Consider the following 20,499-nt stretch of genomic DNA (forward strand, 5'->3'; position numbering starts at 1 on the left):
GGAGAGGAGAATATAAAGTGGAACCTACCCTTTGGGTAAAGTTCCACTTTAACTTTTTATTAGGTATTGAGGGTAGCAGATAGTCTTTTACCCAAATTTCAGATCATACATAACAGCAGAGGTTTACCCAAAAATTTTACAAAATTTGGCAACCTTGAATTATAACTACGGTAGATAAAACCCATCTATAGAATCATGGAAGCTGACTAAGTAAACTGATATCTGCAATACCTGATATTGCTGATATCTGATGTCAGATATAGCACTACAAATTTTTCTCTGTCCAGCAGACTATTTTTTTGGTCTCTGATGCAAACATTTTCATTTTGCAACCAGAGGGTCTATTCTTCAATGTTTTCACTCAAGAGTCACACAAATTTTGTCCAAGATTTACATATTTTCAAAATTTAATGAAAAGTTGCGTGAATTTTGGTCAAAAACATTGATAAACTGACCCCAAACTGTTGCACACATGTACCAAAGTCACTTGCATTATAAAACAAACTCATTCCACGAACAGTATCTCACAAAAGTGAGTACACCCCTCACATTTTTGTAAATATTTTATTATATCTTTTCATGTGACAACACTGAAGAAATGACACTTTGGTACAATGTAAAGTGGTGAGTGTACAGCTTGTATAACAGTGTAAATTTGCTGTCTCCTCAAAATAACTCAACAAACAACCATTAATGTCTAAATCGCTGGCAATAAAAGTGAGTACACGCCTTAGTGAAAAGGTCCAAATTGGTTTCCCTCCCCGGTGTCATCTGACTCATTAGTGTTATAATGTCTCAGGTGTTAATGGGAAGCAGGTGTGTTAAATTTGGTGTTATCGCTCTCACTCTCTCATACTAGTCACTGAAAGTTCAACATGGCACCTCATGGCAAAGAACTCTCTGAGGATCTGAAAAAAAGAATTGTTGCTCTACATGAAGATGGCCTAGGCTATAAGAAGATTGCTAAGACCCTGAAATTAAGCTACAGCACGGTGGCGAAGACCATACAGCGGTTTAACAGGACAGGTTCCACTCAGAACAGGCCTTGCCATGCTCGACCAAAGAAGTTGAGTGCACGTGCTCAGTGTCATATCCAGAGGTTGTCTTTGGGAAATAGACATATGAGTGCTGCCTGCATTGTTGCAGAGGTTGAAGGGGTGGGGAGGTCAGCCTGTCAGTGCTCATACCATATGCCGTACACTGCATCAAATTGATCTGCATAGCTGTCATCCCAGAAGGAAGCCTCTTCTACAGATGATGCACAAGAAAGCCTGCAAACAATTTGCTGAAGACAAGCAGACTAGGGACATGGATTACTGGAACCTAGGGAATGGGGGGGGAGGGTACAGATGTAGAATTAGCCAGTGGAAAGCAAGTTTCAGAGGGCAGAAATGGGGGCATTAGCGGTAGGGTGTTCGGAGCTCCGAAACCCAGGGTGGGTACGGGGAAAAACCAAGAGAGCAGCCTAAAAACATCAAATGAGGATAAATGTAACCGATCAAAATTACGAGGTTTGTATACCAATGCCAGAAGCCTGGCCAACCAGATGGGAGAACTGGAGCTGCTGATGTTTGAGGGGGACTTAGATTTTGTGGGGATAACTGAGACTTGGTTTGACAGCTCTCATGACTGGATGGTGACCATTCAGGGGTATTCCCTTTATCGCAGGGATAGAGAGGGTAAAAAATAGAGGGGTATGTCTGTATATTAAGAACAGTATACAGGTAAATATGAGGGATGATATTAATAATGGAGCTAAGGATGAGGTAGAATCCCTATGGGTAGAGCTTCAAAGGGAAGGCACAGTGGGGAAGGTAATATTGGGCGTATGCTATAGGCCCCCCAACCAGAGGGAGGAGGGTGAGGCGGACCTAATGTTACAGATAGGATTGGCAGCAAGGATGGGAAATGTCATTATAATGGGGGACTTTAATTATCCGGATATAGACTGGGCAGAAGGAACCGCGCACTCAGCCAAGGCTCGGCAGTTCCTAAATGTTTTGCAGGACAATTTCATGGGTCAGATGGTGAATGCACCGACAAGAAACAATGCGGTACTTGACCTACTGATTACCAAAAATACAGACCTGCTCACGGATATAGAAATACGGGATAACTTAGGGAGCAGTGACCATAGGTCAATTGGTTTCAGTATTAATTACAGTAATAGGAAACACAAGGGTAATATAAGGACACTGAATTTCAAAAGAGCCCATTTCCCTAAACTGCGCTCGCTGCTAGAAAATATCAAATGGGATAGAACCCTGGGAACAATGAACACGGAGGAAAAATGGGAGTGCTTCAAGAGCATACTTAACAAGGGGGTGGGCCAGTGCATTCCACAGGGAAATAAATTTAAAAGAGCAAAACTAAACCCTGGGTGGCTAAACTCCAACATAAAAATGTATATTAGAGCTAAAGAAAAGGCCTTCAAAAAAATGCAAGACTGAGGGGTCATTGGCAGCATTTAAGCATTATAAAGAGTGTAATAAGAAATGTAAAGACGAAATCAGGGCGGCTAAAATAGAACACGAGAGACATATAGCGGAGGAGAGTAAAAAGAACCCCAAGAAGTTCTTTAAGTATATAAACAGTAAGAAAGTGAGGTCAGAACACATTGGCCTAAACACATTGACTAAATAATACACCTCAGGAAGTGCCGCCATGGCTAACAGAGGATAGACTTAGAGCTAAACTAGAGAAACTTAACATAAATAAATCCCCGGAACCGGATGGCTTGCACCCGAGGGTTCTTAATGAGCTCAGCCAGGCGATTGCCAGACCATTATTCTTGATCTTTAAGGATAGTTTACAGACGGTATGGTGCCAGCTGATTGGAAAAAAGCCAACGTGGTACCAATATTTAAAAAGGGGCCGAGATATATCCCGGGTAACTATAGGCCGGTCAGCCTAACATTAGTAGTCTGCAAAATGTTGGAGGGGATGTTAAGGGACCACATACAAGACTTTAGTAATGAAAACGGTATTATAAGTAGTAATCAGCATGGATTCATGAAAAATCGTTCGTGCCAAACCAATCTATTAACCTTCTACGATGAAGTGAGCTGCCACCTAGATAAAGGTAAGCCTGTGGATGTGGTGTATCTGGACTTTGCAAAGGCCTTTGACACCGTTCCCCACAAACGCTTACTGTACAAACTAAGGAAGGTAGGTATGGACCGTAAGGTGAGTACCTGGATAGAGAACTGGCTCCAGGGGAGAGTACAGAGGGTGGTGATTAATGGGGAGTACTCGGATTGGGCGGGTGTGGAAAGTGGGGTCCCCCAGGGTTCTGTCCTTTGGTCTGATGAGACCAAGATAAATGTATTTGGTTCAGATGGTGTCAAGCGTGTGTGGTGGCAACCAGGTGGGGAGTACAAAGACAAGTGTGTCTTCCCTACAGTCAAGCATGGTATTGGGAGTGTCATGGTCTGGGGCTGAATGAGTGCTGCCGGCACTGGGGAACTACAGTTCAATAAGGGTACCATGAATGCCAACATGTACTGTGACATACTGAAGCAGAACATGATCCCCTCCCTTTAGAGACTGTATTCCAACATGATAATGACCTCACACAACTCCAAGACGACCACTGCCTTGCTAAAGAAGCTGAGGGTAATGGTGATAGACTGGCCAAGCATCTCTCCAGACCTAAACCCTATTGAACATCTGTGGGGCATCCTCAAATGGAAGGTGGAGAAGCGCAAGGTCTTAACATCCACCAGCTCCATGATGTCATCATGGAGGAGTGGAAGAGGACTCCAGTGGCAACCTGTGAAGGGCTGGTGAACTCCATGCCCAAGAGGGTTAAGGCAGTGCTTGAAAATAATGGTGGCCAAACAAAATATTGACACTTTGGACCCAATTTTGACATTTTCACTTAGGGGTGTACTCACTTTTGTTGCTAGTGGTTTAGACATTAATGGCTGTGTGTTGAGTTATTTTGAGGGGACAGCAAATTTACACTGTTATACAAGCTGTACAGTCATTAGTTTAAATTGTAGCAAAGTGTCATTTCTTCAGTGTTGTCACATGAAAAGATATAATAAAATATTTACAAAAATGTGAGGGGTGTACTCACTTTTGTGAGATACTGTATGTGTTTTTTCTCCTAATTTATTTGGTTCCTTGAATATCCAAGTTGCTGAGTTGACACTAGTAATTCACAAACTGCAGAGAGCAGAATGTAAACGGGATCCTTAGAGCCCATTCACATTAGCGCGACTTGTCAGCCTGACAAGTCGCGGTATGTCGCGGTCCATTGAGTAGTACAGGACCCGTTCTAATAGTCACTCCGACTTAGAAAAAGGGTCCTGTACTACTTTGGGGCGACCTCGGAGCGGCTTGCATAGACTTCCATTATGTGAAGTCTCTGCAAGTTGCGCCGAAGTCGCGGTGCACGCGACTTCACAGGTCGCCCCCCGAAGTCGTGTCGCGCTAGTCTGAATGGGCTCTTAAAGTAAGGATACCCATGGATTTGACAAAGGTGTCTTCTGATTCGATCATCAATGGCTGATTTTAGAAACCATCTCATGTCTATGACACCTATAGACAGAACCATGCTAAAAGCTAGTCAGTAAAAACAATCAATCTGATAAGTTGCTATAGTTCCACCATAGATAAGCTCACCCCTGAGCCCACTCCTTCTGCCACCTACCCCCTTCGTACGGCTCAGAATAGTTGGATCTTTACTGCACATCTGACCTTCCCCTTTAAATCTGCAGCCAATTCTAACTTCTAACACTCCAAAAAATTTCAAACATGCCATTTTGCTAACCACAGAAAACATACCGTAGCAATGGGAGTATTCTACATTGTATACATCTCTGTTTCATATGATTTTCTGACTGTTTTTTTTTTTTATATTCCTGGGATTTATCACTGATCATGTGACTATAGCAGGCAAACCCTCTCCATTAGCCCCCAGGAACTAAGAAAGTAAGTGGAAATGATACATTTGTATAAGAGAAACAGCAGCAAGATGAAATTTGTATGTTTCATTCAATCCTTGCAATATATACTGTATAACAGGAGAGATTTTTCTTTAACCACCTGCCGACTAGCCGCTGTCGTTTTACTGTGGCAGGTCGGCTCTGTTATGCGAAACGACATACACTAGGGGGGAAGCCAATCAGCGGGTCCGGCAGCTGCGATGTCTGCCGGGTACCCGCTATCGCTCCCCATGGAGACAGAACAGCAGTCTGCCGATGTACGCTGTTCTGTCAGTGATAAACACAGGGATCCTGTGTTCCTCCTATTTAGGAACACAGGTCTCTGTGTTCATCTAGTAAGTGCATCCCCCACACAGTTAGCAAGCACCCCCTAGGCACACATTTAACCCTTTGATCGCCTCTGGTGTTAATCCCTTCCCTGCCAGTGTCATTAGTACAGTAACAGTGCATATTTTTAGCACTGGTTACTGTAGTAATGTTACTGGTCCCCCTAAGGGGGAAAAATGTCAGTTAGGTGTCGGATCTGTTCACCGCAATGTTGCGGCCTCACTAAAAATCGCTGATCGCAACAATTGCTAGTAAAAAAAAAAGATGACATCAATCTTTCCCCTAGTTTGTAGACGCGATAACTTTTGTGCAAACCAATCAATATACACTTATTGGGATTTTTTTTTTACCAAAAATATGTAGCAGAATACATATTGGCCTAAAATGATGAAAAAATTTGATTTTTTATTTTTTTTTATTGGGAATGTTTTATAGCAGAAAGTAAAAAATATATATATTTTTTTTCAGAACTGTCACTCTTTTTATGGTGCAAAAAATAAAAATCACACAGGTAATCAAATACCACCAAGAGAAAGCTCTATTTGTGCAAAAAAAAGGACATCAATTTTTTTTTTGGGTACAGCATCGCACAACCGCGCAATTGTCAGTTAAAGTAATGCAGTGCTGTATCACAAAAAATGGCCTGGTCATAAGGAGGTAAAACCTTCCGGTCCTTAACCACTTGCCGACCGCCGCAAGTACATATACTGCGGCGGTCAGCCCCGTGCAGGCAAAGTGACGTACCGGTACATCACTAGCCTGTGAGCCAATAGGGGGCGAGCGCGCGCCGCCGGAGGCCCGATGTCCGCCGGTCACTCGCGATCATCAGTTACAGAGGGAGAAAGGCAGGTGGCTAATGTAAACAAAGCCGCCTGCCATTCTTCCCTGTGTAACAGCAGAGATCATACGGTCTTGCTATGTAGGACCGTAGATCTCTGCTGTTACATAAAAAGCCATATCCCTGCACAGTTAGAAGCACGCCCCTAGAGACACACTTAACCCCTCCTCCCCCAATAAAGTTAACCCCTTCCCTGCCAGTGTCATTTTTACAGTAACAGTGCATGTGTATAGAACTGATTACTGTAGTAATGTCACTAGTACCCCCAAAAGTGTCAAAAATGTCAGTCAAGGGTCCGATCTGTCTGCCGCAATGTCGCAGTCCCACAAACAAAATCGCAGATCGCCGCCATTACTCATTAAAAAAAAAAACAACAAAAATGACAAAAATCTTTCCCTTAGATAGTAAACGCAATAACTTGTGCGCAAACCAATCAAAATACGCTTATTGTGATTTTTTTTACCAAACATATGTAGCAGAAAACAAATTGGCCAAAAATGTTAAAAAATTTAGATTTTTACATTTTTTTTGGGGGGGGGGGGATTTCATATAAAAAAATGTGAAAAATATTGTTATTCTTGCAAAATTGTCGCTCTTTTTTTGTTTATAGCGCATGATCAAAAAATCGCAGAGGTGATCAAATACCATCAAAAGAAAGCTCTATTTGTGGGAAAAAAAGGACGTCAAATTTGTTTAGGTACAGCATCGCACGACCGTGCAATTGTCCGTTAAAGTCACGCAGTGCCGAATCGCAAAATAGGGCCTGGTCAGGAAGGGGGTAGAATCTTCCGGGGCTTAAGTGGTTAAGTGGGTAACAAAAGTGAAATTGCACAAACATTATATAATAGCAACTATTATTGCTTGCAGGCCTACAACTACAAAACACAGTTCATTTCTAGAGTGTATATGAAAAACAACATACCTTTCCAAAAGTTGCTGCACAAGCTGGCTCCAATTTCTCCTTTCTGCAGAAATCTAGATAATGCGCGTACAGTATACACCTTGGCAAGCATACCCCTTCACATACAATGTAGTTTTCTTCCAACCTGTCATGTAAAAGTCATATGTTTTACTTGTGTTCATTTCACATCGTTTACAAATCTTACTACGTTTATTTGGATTGAACAGACTGGGGAGATCATTTATTTTTAAGTGTATCACAATTGCTTTCTTTTCTTTAGCTATTTATCAATGTAACCAAAAACTTGTTGTAAAGGACTATATTTAGACATTTCTTTCATAATTTAGTCATTGAATAGAGAGGTGTTTCTATGGGCACTGTGGCCTGTACATTGTGAATTTGCCCTTTGTTTGTGACTGAAACCGCCAGGATCTGTGTGAAGGCAGCCAATGTAACTCTATAGGGATGTAGTGTAGGGTTGGCACTTTTTCTTCAAGCCAAACCCGAACACTTTAGCAGCGCACAGTAATTTATTATTTATTTTTGTATACACTATTGGATTTCAAAAGACCTGGTACACCTTTGGGCTTTCCAAAGAAAACAGTAATTTGACACAGAGTGCCCCCTGAGCCACATTCCTTTCTGAATAATGTGTCCGGGTTTTAGGTGCACTGAAACCTGGACACATGATTTAAAACCCGGACTGTCTGCCCCAATCCTGGACAGGTGGCAACACTAATGTAGTGGCTGTACAGAAGCTAATTTCACAGGCTTGCAGGGGTGGATGCGCAGCCCCAAATACTCTGTGTGGGTGTTGATTTACTTAACCCTCCTCTTATGTTAGAATTCCGTTACTATCCATGATGTTAGGGTCAGTTTTGACCCGTGTTTTAAATCAGCCATAAAATACCCTCTGAATAATTATTTATCATCAAATTTGTTTCTTACCTCTTGGTTACCTTGTTAGGCTTCTTTATCCTTGAAAAGATTGGTTTTAATATTTTTGGTGTGACCCCTAGACCTTTCTTTTGATAGCATACCTCTCATTGTCAAATTTAAAAAATGGTAAAATAAAGTCAGCAACTCTGAAATGAATTTGTCCTATGTTTCTTCACTTTATTTAGAGAAGCAGACAAGCAGGAAAAGAGATAGGCCCCTCCCTAACTACAGCTCACAGGGTTGAGAGGGGATTGGCTGTCACTGTTACTAAGCAGAGAGAGTGTTTATGATTTCAGTTTTGGCACTTATTAGTGTCCTAAAATCCTATATTATAACTGGGTCAGAATTGACCCTAACACCATGAACGTCTTAATTTTCACCACAGTATTTTATAATTTAGTGAAAATGATTATTTTTCTATTACATTGTTTAAATAGAGGTTCCTGACAAAGTAAAAAAATCTTGATGCAATAAACAAATTTATGTGATACTTATAGACATTCAAAACCTGAAAACGGGTCAGTTTTGACCCTAACACAAGAGGAGGGTTAAACTGGAGAGTGCAAAATCTGGTGCAGCACAATCAGCTTCTAGTTTTTATTGTGAAAGCCTAACTGAACAAGCTGGAGTTAGAAGCTGATTGGCTAACATGCACAGCTGCATCAGATTTTGCATTCTCTAATTTTAGTAAATAAACCCCTGTGCATTTAGGGCTTCCTTGCATGCCTGTCAAATTAGGACAAGCAGCTGTGTCCATACAGCTGCTTCATCACCATACAGTTAAAAAGGCATGAAGCTCCTGAAGGCTCCAGCTGCATAAGGCCTATTCATGACATATGGGCCACAGCACCCATGTGCGGTAAATGAGGCCTAAAAAACTCTAAACAAGTCTAAACAAAAGCTTGCGCTGTTTAGATTTGGTTAAATTGTCCCATAGTGTTAGGGAAGAACCCTAAGAGGACCTGGCAAATACGCCAATGTCCAATATGGCCCCATTAATTTGCGTATTGCCATTAGCGAATGTCACGCAATGGCAAACCTGCGTGGGCAACAGCAAACCGGCATACACCAAGCTTGCTAATTGCCAGTATTCACTGGCCTATATAAGGACACCAGTTGCTCTCACAAGTTGCTGGATTATCATCAGCCCTGTATCCTGTGTTTCTGTGATTTGTGCTTCTGCTTCTGCTTGATTACTTGTTACTGACCCGGCTTGCCCCTGACCTGCTCTGGCTTGTCCTTTGGCTCTGAACCTGGCTTGCTTCACGGACCCGCTCCTGCCTTATTCCTGTTTCGACCCTGGCTTGATCTCGACCACACTTCTGCCTCTGCTACTGACTGACATTCTGTGTTTGACCCCTGGCCTGGCTTGTGACTATGCTTTTTGCTTCACCCACCTGTCAAGACCTGCCAGCACCTCCAGAGAATCATCTATTATGATCACTTCTCTGCTCTTGGATGTCCTCACATTTGGAATCATCAGACAGCTTCATCATAAGGCAACTCATGCATCTTTGGGCATAGCACCCTCTGTCACCACCTCAGCTTCAAGGGGAGCCCTCTCATCCCATCAGCCTCCAGCCTGGTACTTGACACACAGTTATGTTGAAAAAGGTCACATATCCTTTTAGACCTCTAATTTTTGTGATTTTGAAGCTGGGGTTGGGGTGGAGGCTTCTAAAATTGAAAATAAATAAAATAGAAGATCTAAACTGGGCCCCAGAATAATTTTTGTACTTCCACTGGTTTAAAGGGAAAATCTTATGATTTTGAGTCAATTTTGGTTAAAATGTTTTTTTTAACGTTTTAACGTTTTTAAATTAGTGTTTATTTAATTAATGTAATATGTATGCAGTCTTTGTTTTTACAAATAGGCATTTAAAATATTACAAAGGATTAGGTTAGCTAAGAGAAAGAACAGATGTAGCAGCCTTACTTGAGTCTCCCTTTGTCTGAACTGAACTTTGGCTCTGTACAGCAGCTGGAGCAGAAGAAGCTGCCTTGTGTGAGCCATGAGTGTTAGTTTACATAGGACTATGGACTCACCCACAGTTGGTGCTTGATGTTTGGCCCATAACTGTCACATGGACTCAGTCACATGCTCTTCAATATTCAAAAATGCCAGGCAGTTCTTTTGCTCAGTGTAAATAAATTGATCAGAGGGGGAGTGAAGGAAAGTGAATCTTTATTGGTGGGGAGGGGGGGATTACCTTGGTCTGCATGGACAAAGCACGTTTACTTCAAGGTCAATATATAGTGTATTTTTGAAAAATGTCATAAGGTTTTACTTGAAAACAAATTTTAATATAATATTTTACTTTCTTTTTGCTCCTTAGCTCATGCTATATTTCATATGCAGATTTGTAAACATCCCCTCTAGTGTTCATCTGTATTTCAGGAAATGTGATCAGCCTCCTGGAGATAAGATCAGTTAAGCCAGCCATAGACGGTTCTAATCTCGGCTGGTTCAGCATGACTAAGCACAAGATGTGTGAAACATGTTAACCTCCTGTTCATTCCTGTGACTGCATCTTTCTGCATTACAATAAAGAAGTTTTATCTGTATCCCGTTGCAATGTGCGACTGCATTTTCCCAGTTTCCTTGTCTGTTGCAGTGGTGGCTAGGCCACCACCTGTGGGGTTACCTGCTGTGGGATCTCCTAAGCTCACCTGGAGCGGTAATTTCTCCTCTGCCTCCTTGGTTCGAACCATGTATGGGCAGGTATCCAAGCTGATTGATCAATCCAGCCTGCTGGGTTTTACATGCAATTATGGCTAGCGGCTATTATATGTTATAGCCTGTGTTCTCCCACAGAGGACCCCCCGGTGAACACAATGGCTCGGCAGGATGAATTCCCCTATAACAACCTGAAAAAGAAAATCTATGGCCGCCCTTAGTCCTATAGAGATTGTATTGTTTTTTCGGTCCCTCAGATCGAATTTACTGACTTTTTTTTTTTTTTAATCCATTTAACCAGCGGTTGCATAAAAAAAAAAAAACACCAGGTCCCAACATCAACACAATGATGTGTGGTGAAGGGATCACTCCCACTGAACTATTGTATTCTGATAGGGGGGACCTCCTCCCCATCAAAATACAGCTACAAGCGCTGATTGAATGCTGGTTTTTCAGCAAGACCATTTGACAGAAGTTGAACGTTAGACCGGCTTCTTTTATCTCAATAATTTTTATTAGAAAGTTTTCGTAATAAAATACAATATAAGTAAAAAAAGAAAAGAGGGGGGAAATCAAAGGAAAGGGCAAGGAAAGAGGCCAAATACAGGGAATAACATTATAAACTGACAGTATCAAAAAGTCCATAGTGACAGTGACCGTCCGCCACGTAAAACACAATAATGCAATGTGGGGATATGGGTAAACATGATGAAAGCAAGCACAGAATACACCTCCCCCCACCCCAAGCAAAAAGAAAGGGGGTTGGAGGGACCCGTGAACTCAGGCCTGGCGGCCGCAAATGCCCATCATCCCAAGGGAAGGACCGGAGAGGTAAGACAATAAGGGGGTAGAGGGGGAAAGGCAAAAAGAAAGAAAAGATAAGGAGAAAAGGAAAGAGAGAGAAGGGGGGAGAGAGGGATGGGATGGAAGACACATAAACTGTGCATAAAAGCCCAACTGGTGAAATTAGGGGGCAACCCCCAGGGGGAGCTCGTGCAGAAGCCTACTCCACCCCCAGAGAGGCCCAAAAAGCCCAAGAGGTACCATTCAACCCAAGTCGGCCTGGGGGTCTCCCTCCAAGTATCGCAACCAGGGGTGCCAAACCTTCTCAAACAGCTTCACCCTATCATTCAGTACAGCAGATAAACGTTAATTAATCATCAGCCAAGTCAATTTTGCTCTAAAATTTCCAAGAGGTATGGTTGCAGAGTGCCAGGACCGTGCTATCACTATTCTCGCTGCCACAAAAATAAATCGTATAAGCAATTTGGCTCCTTTGGGGGCATCCGTCACCGCCTCCCCCAGCAACGCCTGTCGCTGGGACTTCCGCAGGTTCACTTGGGTCAGAGAATAAATAGGATTATAGATTCGTATCCAGTAATGCCGTACTTTCGGGCAAATCCACCACACATGATAGGCCGTCCCCTGTTGGCCGCAGCCTCGGAAACACAGCGGAGAAGCCCCCGAGACATATGTCGCCAAGACCAGCTTCTTTTAAACAGACAGTGGTACACATGTACCCAAAGTCAGCTAGTTGCTTCTGTTTCTGTACGTGTGTACCAGACTTTAGGCAAAAATCACTGACAGCAATTCTAAGCAAGAAACACATGTAAGGAGAGAAAATAACTGCTTGTTACATGCTAGTTTACAAACTATACACAGAAATACATTTTATGCTAGGTTCACACTGCTGCAATCCGATTTTAATCCAATTTTCAGTGTGATTATGTAGTGCAACTTGGATGGACCTTGAATGTAGTTTGCATATTCTATGGGGCCAAAATCGCACTGGAATTGCACCAAAGTAGTACAAAATCACGCCATGCTGAATTGCATTGATGTGAATGGGTACCATTGAAAACAATGTGATTTCCATTGTCATGCATTTCTGTGTGAGTCACATCTGAAATCGCACTAGTGTAAATTAAACCTTACCAAAATATACATTGTTGTGACTAGTTACATCACATTTGATTATAGGGTAATCACATTAGATTATAGGGTATATTTACTATCTTGTAAAAGTTTTCTGTAGAAAGTATGGTTTACTTCCTCCAATATTTTTTGTTTTAAATGAATTACCTATTGATCTGTTCAAAAGTACAGACAGACTAAAGGCTGTATACACGATAAGACAATCTAAAGTAAAATTTCATACGACGAACAATCGGCCGATTATCTAATCGTTAGTATAGTGCTTTTAGACAGCCGATTTCGACTTTTCGGACAACAAAAATTGGAGGTGCAGGCTATAACATTTTTAATGTACCTGAACACAACGTCCGATTTTCGTTTTAATTAGTACAGTTTTGGTCCAAAAAAAAAAAAAAATCATAAGAGCAAGACTACGCATTCTCCGAAACTGAAAAATTATTTACAAAACAATCCAACACATAACATCACTTCCGAAGTTGTATTCTGTCATACGAGAATTTTCGTAAATTGAGTAACCTCTTCACTTTCAATATGACTAGCATGCAACAAAAAACGGATGATTATTTGTCCCATAATCTGATCGTGTGTACAGGCTTTAGGATATCTAAACACAATAACCAAAACATAATATATAGCAAGCTTTATATATATTTTCAGGCTAAGTACATTTTTGCAAGAACAGATAATACCAGTGGTGGTGTTTGTAGTGCAAATCAGGAACAAGCAGCCTAAGGTGATCATGCTGCTCATTCATAGATGCAGTACAGTAAGTGAGCTTTATCATCCTAGGAAATGTGTTACTGACAGGATGACCAGGTAAAAATAAAGGTAAGAAAGCCTCATAAAAAAGACAAATGCATCTATAAAGACTAGTAATCTGCAATATGTTACATTCAAAGAAATCAAATCAGAAAAAGCACCTTCTTTGAAAATGAATATTTATGTTACTGAATCCCGAAGGATTTTTAAAAATAAGGTCCATTCTACAAGGGGCAGGTTCTGTTGGAGTCCACCTGCTCAGCGGGGAATCTATCCGCTGATCACCGCTGAACAGGCAGATGGCAGGTCCGTAACCACTCTGCTGATGCTGAACGGACACAGACACAGCCCACTCTACTCTATGGGCAGTTGGATGTAAATGGACCACCTGTCCCTTTATACCTGACTGCCATACAATCTGATCCACCAGACATATGAAGAACGGATGCCATCCAATCTGATCCACCAGACAGATGAAGAACGGATGCCATCCAATCTGATCCACCAGACAGATGAAGAACAAATGCCATCCAATCTGATCCACCAGACAGATGAAGAACGGATCCCCATCCATCTGTTTTTAGCGGACAGGATCGAATTGGATATTGGCAGGTGTCAATGGGCACATGTCTGTTGACACCCGCTGCTCCATTGTGGAGACTGAAGGGTCTGATCGGGTCTGCCTAAAAAACTGACAGGTGGACCTGATCAGTCCCCCTGTTTGTAAGGGCCCTGATCCTCAAGTACTCAACAGTCAGAGAGAAAATATTATGTTTTCACAGTTCCTTGCTCAACAGGATTTAAGAGGGATGTAGAGGGATGCTATGCACTGTGAGGTATTCTACAATTGCATAGTGCTGTCTAACAGGTTTTCAGGCACTGGGAGCTGAACAGGGAGACTCACAACATCCAATAAATAGTGGGGGGGAATTACTAAAACTGGTGCACACAGAATCTGGTGTAGCTGTGCATAGTAACCAGTCAGATTCTAACTTCAGCTTGTTCAATTAAGCTTTGACAATAATGGTATGTTCACATTGGAGGTGGGTTTGAAATCGTGCGAGTTCAGCTGAAGTCACATGATTTCAAACCCGCATTTTATTGCAAGTTTGGGGTTGTTTTGAAAAACACTGTGCGGGTTCATTCACAGATGTCAATTCTATTTAAATCGACCCCGAGTCGCCAAAGTAGTGCAGGATTCAGACGGTGCCATTGCCAGCAATAGGCTGCAATTTGGAATGTGATTTGACATGTCAAATCACATGGCAAATCGCCCTGATGTGAACAGGGCTAGTTAATTGGTTTCTATGTACAGCTGCACGCGATTCTGTGTGCGCCAGTTTGAGGAAATCTCCCCCAATTTTTTGCTGTTATTACTGGGGTTATTCATAAACTTTTTTTAACCAAGCGCTAAAACAATTTGTATGACCAAAAGCAGGTTCATATTACCCTAAAATTGCCAGGTTCATGGGCATCATTAACATTTTCTTACTTCTACATAGTAAAAAAATCTGAAGAAAATGTGAATTTCATATGAATTTCTTATACTCACCATTGTAAAGTGAGCTGTGTCTGTTTCTTCTTATCCTTAATAATTTGTGTGATCGATTTTTTCTGTGATGCCTTATTGCAAATAACTCTATCCTTCCTATAAATGATATCAAGGTCCTCATCTTCCGATGAACACGTGTCGTTCGACAGATGCATCTCTGAACACAGACAGCAAAAAGCATAGGATATGTAAATGTATGTATCATTTATATTCTTAGCAATTTCTTCATATAGATAACATTACTAAAAAACGTGTTTATTTCTGGTCTTTGTAAAAATAGATAATATTCTCCCCTTTATTGTTGTCACAGGATAAAAACTATGTATGTATACAGCAAAGATATTATGTACTTCAAATACAAATGTAGTGTACCAAAAGTGACTGCTCTTCATCTTAACTATACATTCTTAACATCGTCTAATATATTTTAAATAACGGTCCTTAGGGAAATACAGAGACTGCCATTGTTCCTGAAAATGCTAGTTGCCTGGCTGTTTCTGGCTTCAGTAAATTGAGACACTGGCTTGGAACATGCATGCACAATAGAAAAGTCAGTACTCCTAATTTGCCTACTTGGTCTATGTCAGTGACGGTATCAGGACAATATCCCCCCGGACAATATCCCCCGGACAATATCCCCCCTGGAAAACATCCCCCTGGACATAATCCCCCGGGACAAAATCCCCCCCGGATAACATCCCCCCGGGACAACATCCCCCCTGGATAACATCCCCCCGGGACAACATCCCCCGGGCAATAGGGTTAGGGTTAGAGGGTGGATATTGTCTAGGGGGATATTGTCCAGGGAGGATATTGTCCGGGGGATGTTGTCCCGGGGGGATATTGTCCGGGGGGATGTTGTAAAGGGGGGATATTGTCCGGGGGGATATTGTCCGTGGGAATATTGTCCTAGAATTGTCAGTGACATGCAAAATATTCAAGCCATTGGATCAACGTGACCATCAGGTATATTTAGAAGGAGAGGATGGCAGGAACATCCTCCAATCTCCTTCACTACAGTTTTCCTTGATGTAATTACTCCAAATGACAATGCTAGTAGCTAAATGTTGACATCAGTTGCAAATGTATTTAAGCATTTATAACAAACCCACAAATACATGCATTATTTACACTGAGATATGCATGCAGAATTATATTTTTAGCACATATATACATTTATATATATGTCATGCTATTATTTCATTCTATTAGATTATATGCTCCCAGCAGCTCCTCTTGTATTGAGATGTATTGTTGCTGTATAGTCTCCCTTTATATTGTAAAGCGCTGCACAAACTGCTGGTGCTATATAAATCCTGTATAATATTAATAATAATACTATTCTGAATAATGATAAAATTATCTTACGTTGATTTTTGCCAAAAGTACACGATACAATGAAGCAGTACTAAAAATTTGTGTTTACTTCAGTTTTACAATTAGGCTGAGAAATGAGAACTATAATTTTGCATCTGATTGTCTGAAGCAAATATGGCACCTTAGGACTGAATACAGAGAAAAGATGTGTGTTGTCAGATACCTACACCTTTTGAAGATCTTTAGAAGCAATCGGCTGTGTGTGGATTGTAAACAATACTGTATATGATTTTTAAGAATGTCCTAAGTGTACAAAACCATTGGTTATCTTTGAACTTTTTTGCCAGTAGCTTATAGTTCTATATTAGCCGTGCAGAGATTTTTTTTTTTTTGCTGAGGTTAGAGTATGTTCCCCCCTCATGTAATACAACTCTGTATGTGTATGTGAGCATCAGATGCATAACATGAAATGTAATAGTTATGTCATTTACTAACTGACTGCTGTCTTTGATCAATGGACGTCTTTAAATGTATGCCCTATGTGCCTGATATGGAAATTAAGGGTTGAGTCACTTCTGGGCACCAGAGGTGTTCACGATCACCTACAGATAGGGTTGAGTCACTTCTGTGCTCCAGAAGTGTTCACGGTCCCCTACAGATACCAGATATCTCAAAAAAATTATTAAAATGTATCATCAACCACTTCCAGTTTTTAGAAACCGATAAAAAAAAGTTCTTTAAGGAGTCAGTTACTTTTTGAAACTGGTCTATTATGGATATCTTCTAGTGCTAACAACAACTAGATAGGTATACTATGCATTGCCACCCATTTTTGGTGAAAGATCTGCTTAACAATGGCCTAAATATTACATAGAGCTGGAGTTCATACCTGTTTTTATTCCAAGACCATTTGTAGTTTCTTCTTCATCTGGTGTAAGCATTATTCCATCATTTCTTTCTGTGCAGAGACTCTCCTGTGAATAAGCCATAAGCTCTTTCTCGACCATAGACCCATAGCAATCCGGTATCCTTGTGTTACTTTTTTTATGTTGCTCTCTAGTTTGGAATGGACAGTCTCCCTCTTGTGTCTCAGAAAACTGTTCAATTGGCATTATATAAATGTACAATTATTCCAGCTCATCAACTGTCAAAGAAACTCGAAAGACAAAATCACAATTTCAGTCTAAAAAAAATCCAACCAACATCCCAGGTGTTATATAAAGTAAAAATAGATCTGAATTAAAAAGAAGACCATGTAAAAGTCCATGTGGAGCGTATTGCTTGCCTGGTCCTTCACGAGCTTCATACAATATTTGCTTTCTGGTCTGACAAATGCTGCTCTAAAAGCTTTGACATCACTGGCTATTTTAAAGTATAGCTAGAAGCACACCCTGTTGTTGGCCTATATCTCCTATCAAATGAAAGGCAGTTGTTCATCTAAAGGTTGGAGCCTAGATTTCCAGGTGCTTTTATTTTGACAAAAAGTCACACAGGGGTAGAGATAATGACTCTGGATGTGACGTAGCCACAGTAAATTGGGTTATCTGTTGTCTCAAAAAGATAGAAAAAATGGTGGTGATCACATCAACCATATTAATGATTAACAGGTTGAAACAATCCTGTCAGATTGTGTGAGGCGAAGGGATGTTTGTTTATTATGTGTTTCCATATCTAGAGCTGCTAGAGTCAAATATGTGGTCTTTACATCTCTGAGACAGAAGAAAAATCAAAGGAAAGTGGATGCAAAAAATAATTTTAGAAACCATAGGAAAAATCTGAATTAACCAATCTGTACCATAATATTATGACAGCAATAAACACACTTGCAAGAATGAAAGAATTTATCTTATTTATTTAGACCTATAAATAATATGTAATGAGAACTAATACAATATTGTACAATAAAATATTCATATATGGTATTGGTGTATGTGGATGAATCTGCTGAAGTAATTTCTGCGGCCTACCTATAAAATGGTAATTTCACCATATTTTTTTTCTATTTCTCACATTTTTTCCTCTATTCTCTAATTTCAGATTTTGCCTATGCGTAGATTCTTCCATGCATTTTTTTACCTTTTCTCCATAATTATAAAGCAGTAAATATTTTACACTTCAGATAATACTTGGAATTTTTTTCTATGATTACCTGGCAAACATTTATAATACAAATAATTAGCACAACATGCAAGTGTCAAACAAAATTGCTGGCAAAAAGGTTAAAAAGCCTAATAATAATAAGAGCTGCACAGAGAATTATTTTTTAAAGACCCCCCCCCCCCCCCCAGGTAGGCATAAAATGGAAAGAAATATAACATATAAAACAATATTATGTTGCATCTGTGGAGGTCCCCTGATCATAATCAAGAGAGAATGATAATATATCAAACCAAAAACATGAAATGTGTTTAATACACATTATGTTAAATTTCTCACATGTTAAAACTGAAATTTCCTGTATATTATCTTATAAGAATTACTAAAATATCCAGGACTGGTTCATGCAGAGGGTGCACTATGAAAAGCTGACACTAGATGGCCCTGGTCCAAACAGCTGAGAAGCAAAACGAGCAAAAACTAGGAAAGGTAAGGAAATAAAAAAGACAAAAAGACTAAAAAAAAAAAAAAAAAACAAGTGTAAAAAGCCGACAAGGGAAGGGCAAAATGTGTTCCCAACTCATGGGGGTTTCCAACAGTTAACTATCAAAATAAATTGCCAAGTTTATCATCATGGATCATCCAGTATTTCCTATCATATATGGATTTTTCAAGATCCATAAAGGTTTCTCACTTTTAAAATATCAGCCTATGGTATCCAATTCAGGCGGAATGACTCAAAAACTCGCCAAATTCTTGGACCAAAATATTCAACCATATACGGTTGATTTTCTTATCAAATTATTTAACATGAAACTTGTCTGTGATTTTCCTATAGCCAGCATTGTTATCAGCTCCCTATACACTAACATTCCTAACCAGGATCGCATAGCTGCTGTTTAAAATGTATTCATTTAAGTGAGGTATTGGGTTGAGGCGCTGCCTTATACATTAACCTTTGATGTTATTGTGCAAATGCCATAAAGTGCACCGAATGTTGCAAACTATTGCAAAAATAAATTGATAACTATTTAAATGCTGTAAAGTGCTAGAAGTGTCATATAAAAATCATATAAAAGTCACCATATTGATCATTACAAATTCATATAACAATGTGCAAAATATCACAGTCCCATGCAAATATCACAGAAAGCAAAAAGCAAAAACAGAAACCAAGTGCAAAAATCGCAAAAAAGTGCACGTGCAAAGTGTCCAAAATGTATTAATTATTCATCCTAATTATTTAGGTGTCCATGAAAAACTCTATAATCAAATGTGTAGTTTTCTTGAAAAATGTTGCTGGTCCTTATAGTGCCATCCGTGGAGTGACAATAGCATGTGCCAACACAATGCAGTTAGTGTCTCAGCATGCAGTGAGCCTTGGAGTCTCCACTCGTGCCCCCCACCTGGTATCGCACTCACCAGAAATCCTACCCCTTTTCAGCAGGGGTGTATCACTTTATGGGTAAATGTAACTGGTGCTTGTGCCTCCTCCACCTTCATTCCCAGGTGATCCCCCTTGTTATGTCATCCTGTTGTTCTCAGTGGCATGTAAAACAACAGTCCCCATAGTGTAAATCCGATATAAATTTCATCAATAAAAGATAAATACACTTACATAAAAGTAATAAAAACTGCACTCGTAAGTCATGGGAGGTAATGTTGGGGATGCTTCCGGGTTCCACGGCTGAAAACCGGTAGTTGCGTAATGACGCTAGGCTCCGCCCTACGCGTTTCGTCACTCTGACAGCTTCTGGCGCAGCCTAAATGTATTACCTAAACAGACATCTGCGATCCCAACAGAAGCAATCCTACAGGGTATAGAACACATTCTTGAAAATGTAGGTAAAAGCAAGAAGTGACCAGCGCTATGGAGTGTGCGGTGAAACGTGAATGGCTATCAGGTGTAAGCGGCCAACAAACAAACCCCCAAGGGGTCAAGATATAGGTAAAGTGCAAGAAAGGTTGAAAACGGCGCTACCTTTATGTGATAAATAAAAATTAAGGTGCGATCAAATGCAAGCAACGCATAAATATGGGGGTGCAGCCCATAAAATATAATATAATACCATAAAAGAGGTAAAATAAATAAATACGGTGTTTGGGTAGATTCAAATGGAACCGATTAAATCTCCTAATATGTGGTAGGTTCAGCCAGAAAGTGCTGAAGTGCAATAAATAAAATCAATAGACATAGACTGGTGA

At 40.4% G+C, this 20,499-nt stretch overlaps 1 protein-coding gene across 1 annotated transcript in view; it reads right to left on the bottom strand.

The window, feature by feature from the left end:
• The window catches only part of RFX6 (regulatory factor X6), a gene marked incomplete at its 3' end in the record, with an annotated part of 134,183 nt that extends 116,851 nt beyond the window's left edge, over window positions 1-17,332 (bottom strand). The window contains exons 1-3 of the mRNA XM_082252515.1: window positions 17,087-17,332; window positions 14,881-15,037; window positions 7,040-7,163 (exon numbers count right to left, since the gene is read on the bottom strand). Of these exons, the coding sequence (XP_082108641.1) occupies window positions 7,040-7,163; window positions 14,881-15,037; window positions 17,087-17,309 (504 nt within the window). The 5' untranslated portion in view covers window positions 17,310-17,332. The remainder of the gene's footprint in view (window positions 1-7,039; window positions 7,164-14,880; window positions 15,038-17,086) is intronic.
• Between the last annotated feature and the right edge of the window lie 3,167 nt (window positions 17,333-20,499).

The sequence above is a fragment of the Pelophylax lessonae genome (assembly GCF_965119305.1).
Source record: "Pelophylax lessonae genome assembly, chromosome: 3".
Taxonomy (NCBI): domain Eukaryota; kingdom Metazoa; phylum Chordata; class Amphibia; order Anura; family Ranidae; genus Pelophylax; species Pelophylax lessonae.